Source organism: Corythoichthys intestinalis, chromosome 1, assembly GCF_030265065.1.
Source record: "Corythoichthys intestinalis isolate RoL2023-P3 chromosome 1, ASM3026506v1, whole genome shotgun sequence".
Taxonomy (NCBI): domain Eukaryota; kingdom Metazoa; phylum Chordata; class Actinopteri; order Syngnathiformes; family Syngnathidae; genus Corythoichthys; species Corythoichthys intestinalis.
Window position 1 is genome coordinate 22,708,441 of NC_080395.1, and position 13,485 is coordinate 22,721,925.

General features: G+C 38.8%; 1 protein-coding gene across 3 annotated transcripts; it reads right to left on the bottom strand.

Annotated features, from left to right (window-relative positions):
* Nucleotides 1-704: 704 nt before the first annotated feature.
* On the bottom strand, nt 705-13,413 carry LOC130925202 (PEST proteolytic signal-containing nuclear protein-like). Of its 3 annotated transcripts, none has more exons than XM_057851309.1 (5): nt 13,277-13,413; nt 12,627-12,804; nt 12,441-12,515; nt 4,564-4,619; nt 705-4,349 (listed from the first exon to the last, which is right to left on the bottom strand). In XM_057851309.1, the coding sequence occupies exons 1-5, from the start codon at nt 13,396-13,398 to the stop codon at nt 4,238-4,240; spliced, it is 543 nt and encodes a 180-aa protein (XP_057707292.1). In that variant the 5' UTR covers nt 13,399-13,413; the 3' UTR covers nt 705-4,237. The 3 variants fall into 3 exon arrangements, with proteins under 3 accessions (XP_057707292.1, XP_057707294.1, XP_057707293.1); XM_057851311.1 differs by having other exon boundaries at nt 12,627-12,853; nt 13,277-13,388; XM_057851310.1 differs by having other exon boundaries at nt 12,627-12,856; nt 13,277-13,337.
* Between the last annotated feature and the right edge of the window lie 72 nt (nt 13,414-13,485).

Below are 13,485 nucleotides of genomic sequence, written 5' to 3' on the forward strand. Positions count from 1 at the left end.
TATGTGCATTACAGTAATGCAACGCAATGGCTTACAAGTGCAAGTCCCTTTATTAGAAAAAAACGGGAAGCGATTCAAGAATGGGTCCGCTTCAAGGGTGACAATGACATGAACATGAATTTACATGAAAAAAAAAAAATCTGTGAAATGAAATCACGCATCAGAATTTCAGTAGAGTATTTTGGTTCGAGTCTTGTGGTGGTCTAGTATGCCTCAGATCTAGATCAGTCCTAGGTTACCGCAGATATTTTTCCATTAATTTTTTTCCCATATCACTTTTATAATAGAGTCTAGGGGTGCTCCTATCTCCCTCAGAAGCGGACACATTCTTGGATAGCTCCCCGTTTTTTCTTTCTTTTTTTTAAATAAAGGGACTTGCTCTTCAAAATGTTTCTTTGGTGGTTTTTGAAAACAAAGGTTTGAATCGAACATTGTATCACCTGAACCAATATGCATGAAAGTTAGTATAATTAATTTTTTTTTTTTGTATTGATCATGTCGCCTATCAATTATTTAGGTTCGTATTCATGATTCCCTGACTCCCGTTCAATAATCTGTTTGGTCTCATTAATGTCCCAACCCCAGAAAAAAGTGTACATGCAGGTTATGCTGTTATATCGTCCCTACCAACGTTAAGTCCAAACCTACGCCCTCGCGGGGCAGGTATTTGCATTTCTAAAAGCAATCAACTAAACACTCAAAAATATTTTCCAAACTTTATTGAAGTGTCCATTCAAACATGTTTGTTTTGCAAGAAATTGTGACTTTCAAATATTTAACTAAAACTAAAATTGCAGGTGACGGAAAGGATGTAAAAGCACATTTTGCCATAGTGAGCACTAAGCCTAACGCTCGACAGGATTAATTTTGTTCTTCATTGTACGAACAAGCTCGCTAGTACTGTGTTATTTATATACTCAAGTATTTATGGGACAAATATTTGCAAAATGACAGTGAAAATGATTACAGCTTTTGAGCGACCAAAAAAACAAGCTGTTTCATGATTTATTTTCACAAAGCGAGTAAAGGCTAAAATACTAGAGAGGGAGGTGGATGGAAAACTTGGCACACTTGACAAAAAACAAAAATCTTTCAGTCTCATTTGGACTGAAAGTACTGCAGAACCTTGATTTTACCAACGTTTGAGGGCAACTGTGTACTGTATTTTCCGGACTATGCGTCGCATTTTTTTCAGTCTTTGGCTGAGCCTGCGACTTGGAGCATGAAGTAATCATTAACCATAACTAGCCGCGAGAACGCGCGCTTGGCTTGTGATAATGAGGCCAAAAAATGTTCGTGTTCTAACAGTACAGACTATATTTAGATCTAACCAAAGCAGTACAATAATGATTATAAAGGATTATCGTCTCTGAAACCACGTGAAGGGAGATATGTGGCTATAGCAAAGAACGGAAGATACACGGAACGTTTTGGAGGTTACCTGCATGACTTTCAAACACTGGATGGAACTATAATGGAAGCTGAGAGCTAATATAGAGAATTGGAAGCTGCTACAGCTAAGCTCAGCTAACAGGACCGTTGATGAGCTTATTAATAGCCATGAGTTAAAAGCTGTGTGCGTGCTGTAAGAGTTGAAGAAAGCAGACAAAGAAGCCATTGTTGAGCTGACGTAGTAGTTTGCTAAGCTAAAGGGTGGATAAGTTAGCACTAGCAGTAGCACAGTTATGCGTGACCGTGTGCAACGCGATGGCAATACTGTGGTTTTAGCAAGCATTCAATTCATTTAAACTGCCCTTTTGTTGCTGAGGTACAACCAAGCCCGTCGACGGGGGGGGGGGGGTGACCGGGTATGTTGTCCCGGGCCTCAGGACCATAGACCCGATAGACCTGAATGACCCTTAATGTATTTTACATTACATTCACATATTTTTTATTTAAATCATTGTCTGATTAAATATTATGTTCTACTCGAATAATACTTAAGAATTTTAACATATTAAATATTTCAAATATTATTACCCCCCCCCCCCCCGTCTTAGCAGAGAATGGTTTGACCCCGCTCTTGCGCACTCAAGGCTACACTACCTACATGCCCTGAAGCGGGAAATTACAATTTGTCATTGTTATAAACTCTAAACATGGCGAGTCGTCATAAATCGGGTGCACAGAAAAGAAATTAAAAAAAAAAAAAAAGAGATGAAGATCATAGAGGTGAACGAGAAAAAATGATGAAGTTTTAAAAAAGGGGGACAAGAAGCCAGAGAATAAGGGCTAGAAATGGTTGTGGACGTTGATGTTGGTAAGTGAACAAAAGTGTTGTTAGTAACGGCGTTAGCGTGTGACAGCGTTACTAACGGTGTTATTTTTTTTCAGTAGTGAGTAACCTAATTAATTACTTTTCTCATCTTTGCAACACCGTTACTGAGGATGTAAAGGCGTGCGTTACTTTGCGTTCCTACGTTGGTTGAATGATGCGAGAAAAGTTTGCAAGACACAGAGAAGAGCGGGAGTGGGAAAGAGGGAGTTGTGAGACCGTTGCAAACGCGATGCTACGCTAGATATCACATGTATATGAACTAGATGCAACTGTATAAGGAAGTAGATGCTAGATGATACACTTGCTGGCGTTAGTAAACAGCCGCCATCTTAAAGCAGTAGACTTCTCAGAAAGGCTCTGTTGTAGAGAACCTTCCTAGCGAACCTCAGTAACTTTTTATCTAAAACACTCCTAAATCGGCAAAATCTTGACTTCAATCTATCTTTAAGAGATGAAACCATTTTAAAACTTTCACGTGTAGAAAGTAGACAGAAGGGAACTAATGCAATAACGGGAGCAATTTTAAAAACTTCAACAGTTTATTCACAACATTAAAGGATTTCCAAACATAGCAAAGGTTACTATCTAGTTATCGCAATATCCACAATACCCCTATGTCTAGTTAAGTTTAGGCTAAAGAACTGAACTTCCAATAGTGTGACCTATGCTTTTTTTTTTTAATGGGGGAAAACAAAACATGAAATGTAAACCCAGTTACTTTGCCAAGTAACTAATTACTCTTACATTCTAGTAACTGAGTTGCTAACTCAATTACTATTGGGGAGACGTCATTTGTAACTGTAATTAATTACTTTTTGAAAGTAAGATTAACAACACTGGTGAACAACAGCCGCTAAAACTGAACGTTTACATTCGCGATCACCGTGACCAAGGCCCGATTCAAGTCTGTCACCGGCCGCTTGTAGCCCATTGAGCTGCGGTATGACAAGACATGCTGCTCGCGTTGAGCAGTGGAGAGAGAAGGTGATGGGAGATCAGGGATATATGTTAGTTTGTGGGGAGCAGGTGCGCGAAGCTGAACAGACTCTGGTCAGGTGGCTGGATTTATCTTAGGTTTACAACCCACTGTGTATTATAGCAAATGCTCTGTGTTTAGTAATACTGTTTTGTTGCTTAGCAGGCAGACATAGCACTCTCAGTTGTATTGTATTGTGGCCTACATGGGACAATAGATGGAAATTGTTTATATTGTGTCACATCATATTACGGTCTGTTAAATTTAACTGTCCATCTCAAATAATTTGAAAATCTAAACTGTTATTGCTTGCAAAGCGTTAAAAGTACTGCGTATGTTGTCGTGACAAGACGGTGGCAGGGGTGGGCCCTATAATGGTCTTTTGTCCCCGGCCCCCTGCAAGTCTGTTGACAGCCCTGGGTAACACTACATTGCTTTTGAGCTACTTGGTGACAAATGGTGAACAAAATATGCTACATTTTCCTCCCGAAGTTTGATTTACAGTCCGGTGCAATTCATCTATTTTTTTCTTTGTCTGCCTCATTTTTTAAACTAGTTTGATTTATACTCCAGAGCTGATTATAGTCCAGAAAATACAGTATTTATTATGGACGTCTTCTTATGAGTAACAAAACTAAATTTTTACATTGAAGCTTGAATGTGATACATTTTTTCCTCTTTTGAGAGTAATCTGCATACTACAACGGATAAAACAAACTCAATCACACGTCTATATACACACATCTGCGAAGTATGCCTCACTAGCTACACAAATGAAAAAAAAGGAGCAGTGAACCTTTTTTAGTGGCCGTTAAGATATAATGTGCAGCAGGGTTAACACATTTGACAGTACACAGCTGCATGGTTGTTGACAGAGAATCCTAAAAGGCTTCAAGTAAGCTTCACAGATCTTATATTTGAAGACTTTATGGAAGAAGACCGAAGTGGCCCATAAAAATAAACAAAAAAGTTTTGGGTTTGGTTCACTCTTTATCTTCTTGTGTCTTCTGCTTCCTTTCCCAAAGTTTTTGATGATCACAGAAACCCTGCTTGCCCTTGTTAAAGGAATTCGGTCCTGCTGAGGTCGGCGTCTCCCTAAAAAAAAAAAAAAATCACGAAAAATCAATTGTGTTAAATGATAGACGAATGTGATTCAGAGAAGGCACCACAGAAGAGTAGGATATTCACTTTGATGCCAAAAAAATAAGATCATGTTTAGTGCCATTGACAGCGATAGATGTCCAGTCCACTTGAACTAGTAGGGATGGCAGTGGCAGCCATTCAGTTAAGAGTGCGCTCGTAAATGTACCTGCCGATGTTCTTCATCCTCATCTTTGCTTCTGGTGGCATCTCCTCAGGCTCACTCTACAAGGTACAATATGTCATATATCAGCTGTACAGTTAGTTCAAGCATATTTGTGACCTAGCATAGAAAAATATGTCAGACGTCACAAATAGATTTCCTGATACAAGGCAAAGAAGTTACACTACACTGACATTTCCTCAATACGTTCCATAAACACCTCTTTTATAGATTTGAAGTTTCATTATTATGAAATAAACAATGTAAAATGTTCCAAAAATGTATTCTGTAAACAATACTATACTAAAACGTCAGAAATGATCTCAAAATATAGCATAACATTCACCTAGTGCCGACAATGGCAGCCAATGACATATGAAAATGCCTCGAAATGAATAGCAAGTCACCATAAAGAAATTGCTCGTACAGTAGCATGGGATGTGGGGTGCTGCAGCACCTCCTGGTGTTGGGGAGGGGGGAAAAAAAAGTTTTATTCGTTTAAAAAACACATTGAAAAACGAGCTGTTTTATTTGGGGGATTAAATATATGTTGAAAAGCATTATTTTTTTGTTATTAACATGGTCACCACCTGACACCTTGCTTGCTACCGGGTCACGTTGAATAAGGTGCTACTGGAACAGAAAAGTTAACTGTTGACAGGGGAGGCGTTAACATGGCGCAATTTTTTTTTTTTCCCTTTACAAAAAAAAAAGGAAAAATTTCTAAAATTCAAGGTCGAAAATGAAGAAGATTATGATGATAGTTCTATAACAATGCCCAGCGAGGAAAAATTTATCTACAGATTTAGACCGTGGAGTCCAGAAAGAAAATCTGTATTTGGTGTCTTCAAATAGGTACGACAAGCTTGCATTTTAGCAAGGTTTCCCCTACATCTAAAACATTGTGGCGCACTGCCTTGCCAAAACAAAAGCTACCACGCCTTGCAAATGAGATGTTTTCTTTTTTCAAGATTTAAAGATACATTTTAATTTGTAATTTCTATAATTTAACAATATGTCTAAATGAATATACTGTAATAGCTCATTATTTACATATTATTTGCCAGAAGTCGTCTGAAATAGCACGTCAAATACAAATTGTCCCTTTACACGCTATATTTTTAAAATCAAATCAGTTCTCCTGTTGCAAGCTTGTGCCTGACTACGAGTTGGAAATCGGAAGAAAAAGCCACAGAAAGGTATTTCAAGCTAATGAATGTAATTCTGGTTTAAGCCTGTGAAAATGACCTTAATATTGAAATTTACATGACTTTTAAGTTCTTTATGGCATGTGTTTGACCTGAATCGTCGCATCCTAGCATAGCATTTGTTCGTTGTTGATGTCACTTGTTGCAATTTCAGATGGGTATTTTAAATCTTTTTTAAATACTTCAAGTTGTCAACGGTTCAGTTCAAGTTTATTGTCCCCTAAGAAGGTTAGACTTATCTTACAGCAGGTAAGCACACAGCTAACACAAGAACAGATAACTCATACACATAAAATAACACAGACTACAATTTAAAAATGCTATATACAGCTTTGCATCTAGGTGCAAGAATTGTGCAAATTTAGCAGCCTAATCGCACTTGGTATAAAGGACGAGGGTTCGTTAGCAGAAGGACTATTATTGTTCTGGTAATGTAGCACGTATTAGGGCCAAATAAAGAAATTAAAAAAGGAATACAAGATGCAAGTCGTTCTATTGCTACAAGAAAAAAAGTCGCATTATTACGTAGGGGTATTGTAACTTTAATCAGTTACGCATTTTACGTACATGTACCGTAGCTGAGTGCTACGACGAAACATTAGTATGAATCCTTCTGTTAATTATAGTTTGATTTTGATGAGGCAAAATATTAAGGATTTCTTTGTTAAACCGATTCTAAAACACAAGACGCTCTTAATATTGTTGATTTTAACGGAGGCGGCAACGCGCTACGTAAAGTACGTAGCTGCTTATTCAGCTACATTAGCCCTACGTAATACGATTTTTATTCTGGTGCTACTAATTCGACATTCATTCTCGTAGTAGTTTGGTTTTTTTTCTCGTATTACGTTGTGGCTCCCAGCTAAGGTACATGTATGCAAAGTAGAGCTGAAACGAATACTCGAGCAACTCGAGTTTAAAAATTGATCCGAGTAATTTTATTCACCTCGAGTAATCGTTTATTTTGACAGCTCTAAGCATCACGTTTTGCTCGGACTACTTTTCATGCGGGACAACGCGCTGATGTCACGTGCGTAGAGGAAGAAGCAAAAAAAAATAACTTACTGCAACCGAAAGCCGCTACAAACGACGCCGACGTTGCTAAATACTAGCCCGCACATGCTACGTTAGTTGCAGGTAGCGTCTAATGAGTCTCATAGAGATCACACGTATGTTGAACTAGATGCAAAATGACAGACTGGGCCGCGTCTGGGCAGCGTTAGCAAACAGCTGCCATCTTAAAGCAGTATCGCGCTAAGCGCTAATAAAGAGCGCTAAGCGCTAATAAATAAGATTAACGTTACTGTCACTACTAGCTCACGTATCGTTAGCCCTGCGGAGGGCTAGGTTTCTATTAATTAAGACCACTTTCGATGCGTGGCTAACGTGTCTTACATACAGGCTTTAACATAACATAGCGTTGTGGAGTGATGATGGTGTCAAATAAAAACTCAATAATGCTAACTATCAATTTTAGTTCAGTAGTCATTGCTGGATAAAACACCAAGTAGCACTAGTCCCTAATGTGCTCCAATACAGCCTGTATCATCCATTTATTTTGAACACTGCAAAAACTCAAAATCCTATCAGGACTTACAGTTTTGACTAACTTAAAACTTAACTAGAACTTAAAAATGGCTTGACACAAATAGAAATTCAATTGAAAAACGTGGGAAAAAATCCTAACTTTTAAGTGACGTGTGTTATCAAGCGTAAAGGCATTTTTAGGTGTGTGTATATATATGTATATATATATATATATATATATATACACACTTTCTAAAAATAAGATCTAAAGTTTTTTTTGAGTGAAAGCAGTGAATTAGTCTTTTTTTTTTAAATTCTAGTTACATCTGAGATGCAATTGTTGGCTGTTTTCAACAATATACATAAAAAATAAAGACATTGATTGACTGAAAATGATGAAATGTCTTGTTTTCTCATGTATATTTATAATTGCTCTTCACCTAAAAATATATTTGTTTTATCCGATTACTCGATTAATCGATAGAATTTTCAGTCGATTACTCGAATACTAAAATATTCGATAGCTGCAGCCCTAATGCAAAGTGCGTAGCGGCACTACACATACGGACCACCTCAGCTTCAAAAACTTCTAGGAAAAACTCTGTTGAAGCCATGTTATTATTCGTTGTTGCTGTTGAGCTTCGGCCATGCAGAGCGCTGTTGGTTATTCGTGTGCAATTGACCTGTGACTTTTTAGTTTTCAATTGTGTTCGTGAGTCATTGCACAGTCTAGGTGTGGGGATTTGCATTATAATACATGGGCACTTTTATTTCCAACACAAAAACTGCAACACACACTGTAGGTGAAATCGAACTCTTTCTTTGTAGTTGTCTAGTAGTAGTTTGTAAACTATCCAGCATGTGTGTGTACTACCATTGTGCACGCCATCCACAGAGAAAATGCGCGAGCATGACAAATTTGGACCAAAACGACTGTTTTTGGATGGGGAAAAACAAAAAAGATCCTCAGCACCCCCCTGCTGTGAGTGACTTCCAGCACCCCTGTGCTCATTCATTTTATTGTTCTCTTGAACATTTTCCCCATACGTACGTCTAAGGGTGAGACAAAATATCAAAATGATGATGAAAGATCCAACTTTGACTTGCTGCGATAACAAATTTTAGTGTGCGATAATGTATCTCATAAAATATTGCAATATGCGATATTATTGCGCCCCCCCAATTTTTTTTTTTTAAAACCAATTTACAATAACAGTGAGAATACAGTATATATTAATAGATCAAGTAAACCCATTTAAACGTGATAAATATTTACTCTTAAATTCAAAAATGCTTTTTATGAAATCACAACTAAATACAATAGACCATGCCTCTTAAGTAAAAGACAACAATATTAGTACCGCACAGAAACACAGAATAAATTAAATGTTTTTTTTTCAAGAAAAATAAATAAAATTGCACTTAATAACTTGAAAAGTTATTATAAAAGCAAATGAAAACTTTTCCCCTCATGGCTTCTTCTATGGTGTTCCACACAGATGCAACGATACAGTTAAGTCACTGTACGATTTTCGATACGGGGGACACGATTTTCGATTCGATTCAATACATTTAATGCTCTGAAAAGAAAATAACGTTTTTTTTTTTTTTTTTTTTTTTTTGCTAACGAGCAAAAATTAAATTGCCATCATATAAACATGCATTTTAGTGCATAATATTTAAGTACTTACTTCTTACTGATCTGAAGAAATTTTGTATAAAAGTGATGAGAACGATCTTTACTGTTTGTAAAGTGAGGCGGGGCACACTGTTGATTGCTACAGCTCTCTTAGCAGCTAGGTTTACTACATGAGCAAGACATCCTATTTGTGGTCAGAATCCATCTGTGTCACGTACTGAATTAACAATATTTGCAGCATTATCCATAGTCACTGGTATGGACTGATTTGGCCTTCTTAACTTCCATTCAGTCATGGCGGTTTATAATTCATTGATGTAGTATATGGACTACGTGTCCCATATTCACTCTGGGCTCACGTAGCCAATGGAATGGGACGTAGCACATCTAGTTTGCTATTTCATGATATCTAGTGTGTGCGCGCATTAAAAAAGTTAGCAAACGCCACAGAAGTCACGTCTGCTCATTACTGCACAACACCAGCATATGACAATCGACTTTCATAAACAGGACGAGTTTGAAGCACAGCGCTCTTAATTTGCCACTCAATGTTCATCATGTCCATTTTCAAAGCTAGGTTGTTCGTAGCAGCCAAGTCGGTAACAATGTTTTGGCGGACTTCGTTGTAAATATCCGGTGTTGTGCCGAAAAATAGCCGCCCCGCATGAAATGTCACCCCTGACGGGAGCGCCCACACGTCAACAGCACCGGCACACCGGAGATGGTCCGCAGTCAATCCGGAGCTCTGACGCGGCTGGTATACGTTGAACAATTGGATTAGGGCTGCAGCTATCGAATATTTTAGTAACAGAGTAATCGACTGGAAATTCTATCGATTAATCGAGTAATCGGATAAAACAAATATATTTTTAGGTGAAGAGCAATTAAAAATATACATGAGAAAACAAGACATTTCATCTAATCTTGAACCATTTTCAGTCAATCAATGTCTTAATTTTCAATGTAGATTGTTGAAAACATCCAACAATTGCATCTCAGATGTAACTAGAATAAAAGACTAATTCACTGTTTTCACTCAAAAAAACCTTTAGATTAAAAAATATATATATATACATATACCTAAAAATGCCGTTACGCTTGATAACACACATCACTTAAAAGTTAGGATTTTTTCCCACGTGTTTCAATTGAATTTCTCTTTGTATCAAGCCATTTTTAAGTTCTAGTTAAGTTTTAAGTTAGTCTAAACTGTAAGTCCTGATAGGATTTTGAGTTTTTGCAGTGTTCAAAATAAATGTATGATACAGGCTGTATTGGAGCACATTAGGGACCAGTGCTACTTGGTGTTTTATCCAGCAATGACTACTGAGCTAAAATTGATAGTTAGCATTACTGAGTTTTTATTTTACACCCTCATCACTCCACAACGCTATGTTATGTTAAAGCCTGTATGTAAAACATGTTAGCCACGCATCGACAGTGGTTATAAGTAACGTTAATCTTTATTTAATAGCGCTTAGCGCTCTTTATTAGCGCTCTACTGCTTTAAGATGGTGGCTGTTTACTAACGCTGCCCAGACGCGGCCGAGTCTGTCATTGCACATCTAGTTCAACATACATGTGATCTCTATGAGACGCTACCTACCAACGTACCATCGTGCGGGCTAGTATTTAGCAACGTCGGCATTGTTTGGAGTGGCTGTCGGTTGCAGTAAGTTTTTTTTTTCCCTTCTTCCTCTCCACACGTGACAGCGCGTTGTCCCGCATTAAAAGTAGTCCGAGCAAAACGTGATGCTTAGAGCTGTCAAAATAAACGATTACTCGAGGTGAATAAAATTACTCGGATCAGTTTTTAAACTCAAGTTGCTCGAGTACTCGTTTCAGCTCTAAATTGGATATAATGGGAACGATTGGCTCCGGCGCTATTTTTTGCCGCACCTGGAACGAAGATGCATTTTGCGCAGTTGGTAACAAGGAATCCGAACTTTTAACAGCACGTCTGCCGCAGGCGCTCACGCACGTGCACGCGAGGCGATAAATTGCAGCGGAAAAATTACCGCCTTCATTTTTATTTATCGCGCGATAAATTTAATTATTGCATATTGCGACAGGCTTAGCTTGACGGCCAATCCATTTAGACTGGGAATGTTCGTTCATTCGAAACCAGAGCATTCACAGTCATTCTGTCCGATTTTCAGGGCATTTAAAGGTCACTTGCTGTTCATTTTAGGGTATTTAAAGGTAATTTTTTTGTTGAGTTTGAGTCACTGCCAATTTATTTGGGTGATTCCCGGCTCACTTCCTGTTCTGTAACTCAAAATAAACAGGAAGTGACCCATAAAATGCCCCAAAATCAACAGGAAGTACAGTGATACCTCAGCTCACGAACGCTTAAGCTCACGAACTTTTCGCCTCAAGAACATTAAATTCGCGAGCATATAGTCTCTGCTGACGAACTAGTTTTCGGCGGACGAACCAATTCACGCGGTCGAAAAGCGCCACGAGAAGCTGACGCACGCTCACGGCGTCCCAGTTCGTCCCCTCACTTTCGTTTAGTGCGGACGTGGTTTGTGTTTGATAGACATTTTGGACCATATTGAGTGTACTTTTGCTATTATGGGACCGAAAAAGAGTTACCTACAGTCCTTATGGAAGGTGACTCGTGTTACCAATTCGCCCTCGACTGGTAATTGGCGGTGCTTTCAGCTTCCCACCGTAGTGAGAAGTGGACCGGCGAGTCACGTTGGCTCGTTGTCGTCGGTTGTCTTCGGTTCGCCCGATTTCCTCTCCAGAAAGGTGGCGGCGTGCATACAAACACCCAGAGGCGTCGGATGGCTTTTTGTGGGCACTTTTATTAACAACCAAAAGCATGTGGGGGGGCACAGCAGTGGAGTCTACGCTAACTGCGCACTTTGCCGGTAACACTTTCCTTCCAAACAGTAACTCCCTCCCTCCCTCCTCCTCCCACTCCATTCCATCAAGCCATCAACTACCATCACAAAGGTAAATAAAACGACTTTATTATACAGTACAGTTTATTTCTTTAATTATAATACAATACCACATTTATTATACATAAAATAAGGTATATTTTTGTATAGTTTTAAGGCTTATTTAGTAGAAAATTATGTTTTATGGGGACCTGGGAACGGATTATTCTCATTTTAATGGTTTCTTATGGGAAATAAATGTTCGGAAGACGAACTTTTCGCCTTACACACACTTTCTGGGAACCAATTATGTTCGTGAGCTGAGGTATCACTGTAACTGAAAATCAACAGGTAAATGACTTTAAATGGCCCAAAATTACCTCATTACCTGGCATTGGCTGCCACTGACGTTTACTAGTGATAAAAACTCATTCCAATTCACAGCAGAAGCTTGTTTTTCTGTTTTTTTAGTTGTTTGTAGAATATCCTGGAATGATTTCCTGACCAATGTATCGGTAATCGTTGTATCGCCATATCGTCAGATCATCGTTATGGTGAGCTTTGTATCGCAAATCGTATCGTATCGTGAGGTACCAAAAGGTTCCCACTCCTACTTACATCATCATCCTCGTTGAAAACCGAAGCCAGTCCGACCTTTTTTGGAGGCGCCGTTGGCACAGGCTCTTTGGGTTTCTAGGGCAGCACAAGGAAATGATTTTTATATCATAATATGTAGTTACTAAACTGCCTTTACAACAACAACAAAAATATATAACATTACCAAAGGCAAACCCGTGTACTCACGCTCGCTCCAAGCTTGATGGATATAGGATTCGCCTTTTTCTCGGCGTTGCTGCTTACGCCGAAGCCTATTTTGGAGGCTTTGCGGGGCGCTGGAGGGTCTGACGACGTTTCGTCCTCATCCTCGGACGAAAAATGCTGGGATGTGCGTTTGAGTTTGCTCGCTCCTCCGCCCACCGTGCTACAAGAGACAGGCTTAGTTTTCACTCTGCCTCCCTCCTCCAGCGGCCCTGCTTGAGGCGAGACAACTCACCAAGGTGAACAACGGTTTTATTACAACACACAAAGTTGCACGGCTATGTTTGTAGCCACCAAATTTAGTGCATGCGTGCATTACCCAGACTGAGATTCATTAAGAAAAGCTAACTCTCTTTAATAAATTTATACATGTGCTAAAATATCGCGCAAGTGCACAAATACGATGATTAGTAGATGCGTATTTTAAAAAAAACCAAAACAACACGATTTCAACGACTATGCTTTGCAACGACTTTGCTAAATAACACCTGACATGTTAGCAAGAATGGCTCCATAAATGACGTGGTTACATGTTTTCTACCTGAGTTGGGAATGTTGGAAACAATGCAGATAAATTCTATATAAAAAGGCATGTTTGCGTTAGGTTACAGTGGCTAAATTAGCACAGATATCACCTCCGTCGTCGCGGTAGTTTCTCCGATTGCGTTCGTGGTTCGCCATTTTGATTGAAAGGCGCTGCGCTGCTGTTGCTTCTTCTTCGTCGCTTTAGTTTCGATTTGGAGTAATTTAGCGCCATCTATGGTCCTAAGTGGTAGTTATCATCATAGCCTGCCAAAGTTGTTCTGTTAGAGAGCTAAATAGATAAAGGAACTCTTATTAAATT

Coding starts and splice junctions, on each gene's coding strand:
- LOC130925202 (XM_057851309.1), bottom strand. CDS start 13,398: ATGGCGCTAAATTACTCCAAATCGAAACTAAAGCGACGAAGAAGAAGC. Junction 12,805..13,276: donor AAACTACCGCGACGACGGAG/GTGATATCTGTG, acceptor TGTCTCTTGTAG/CACGGTGGGCGGAGGAGCGA. Junction 12,516..12,626: donor CCATCAAGCTTGGAGCGAGC/GTGAGTACACGG, acceptor GTGCTGCCCTAG/AAACCCAAAGAGCCTGTGCC.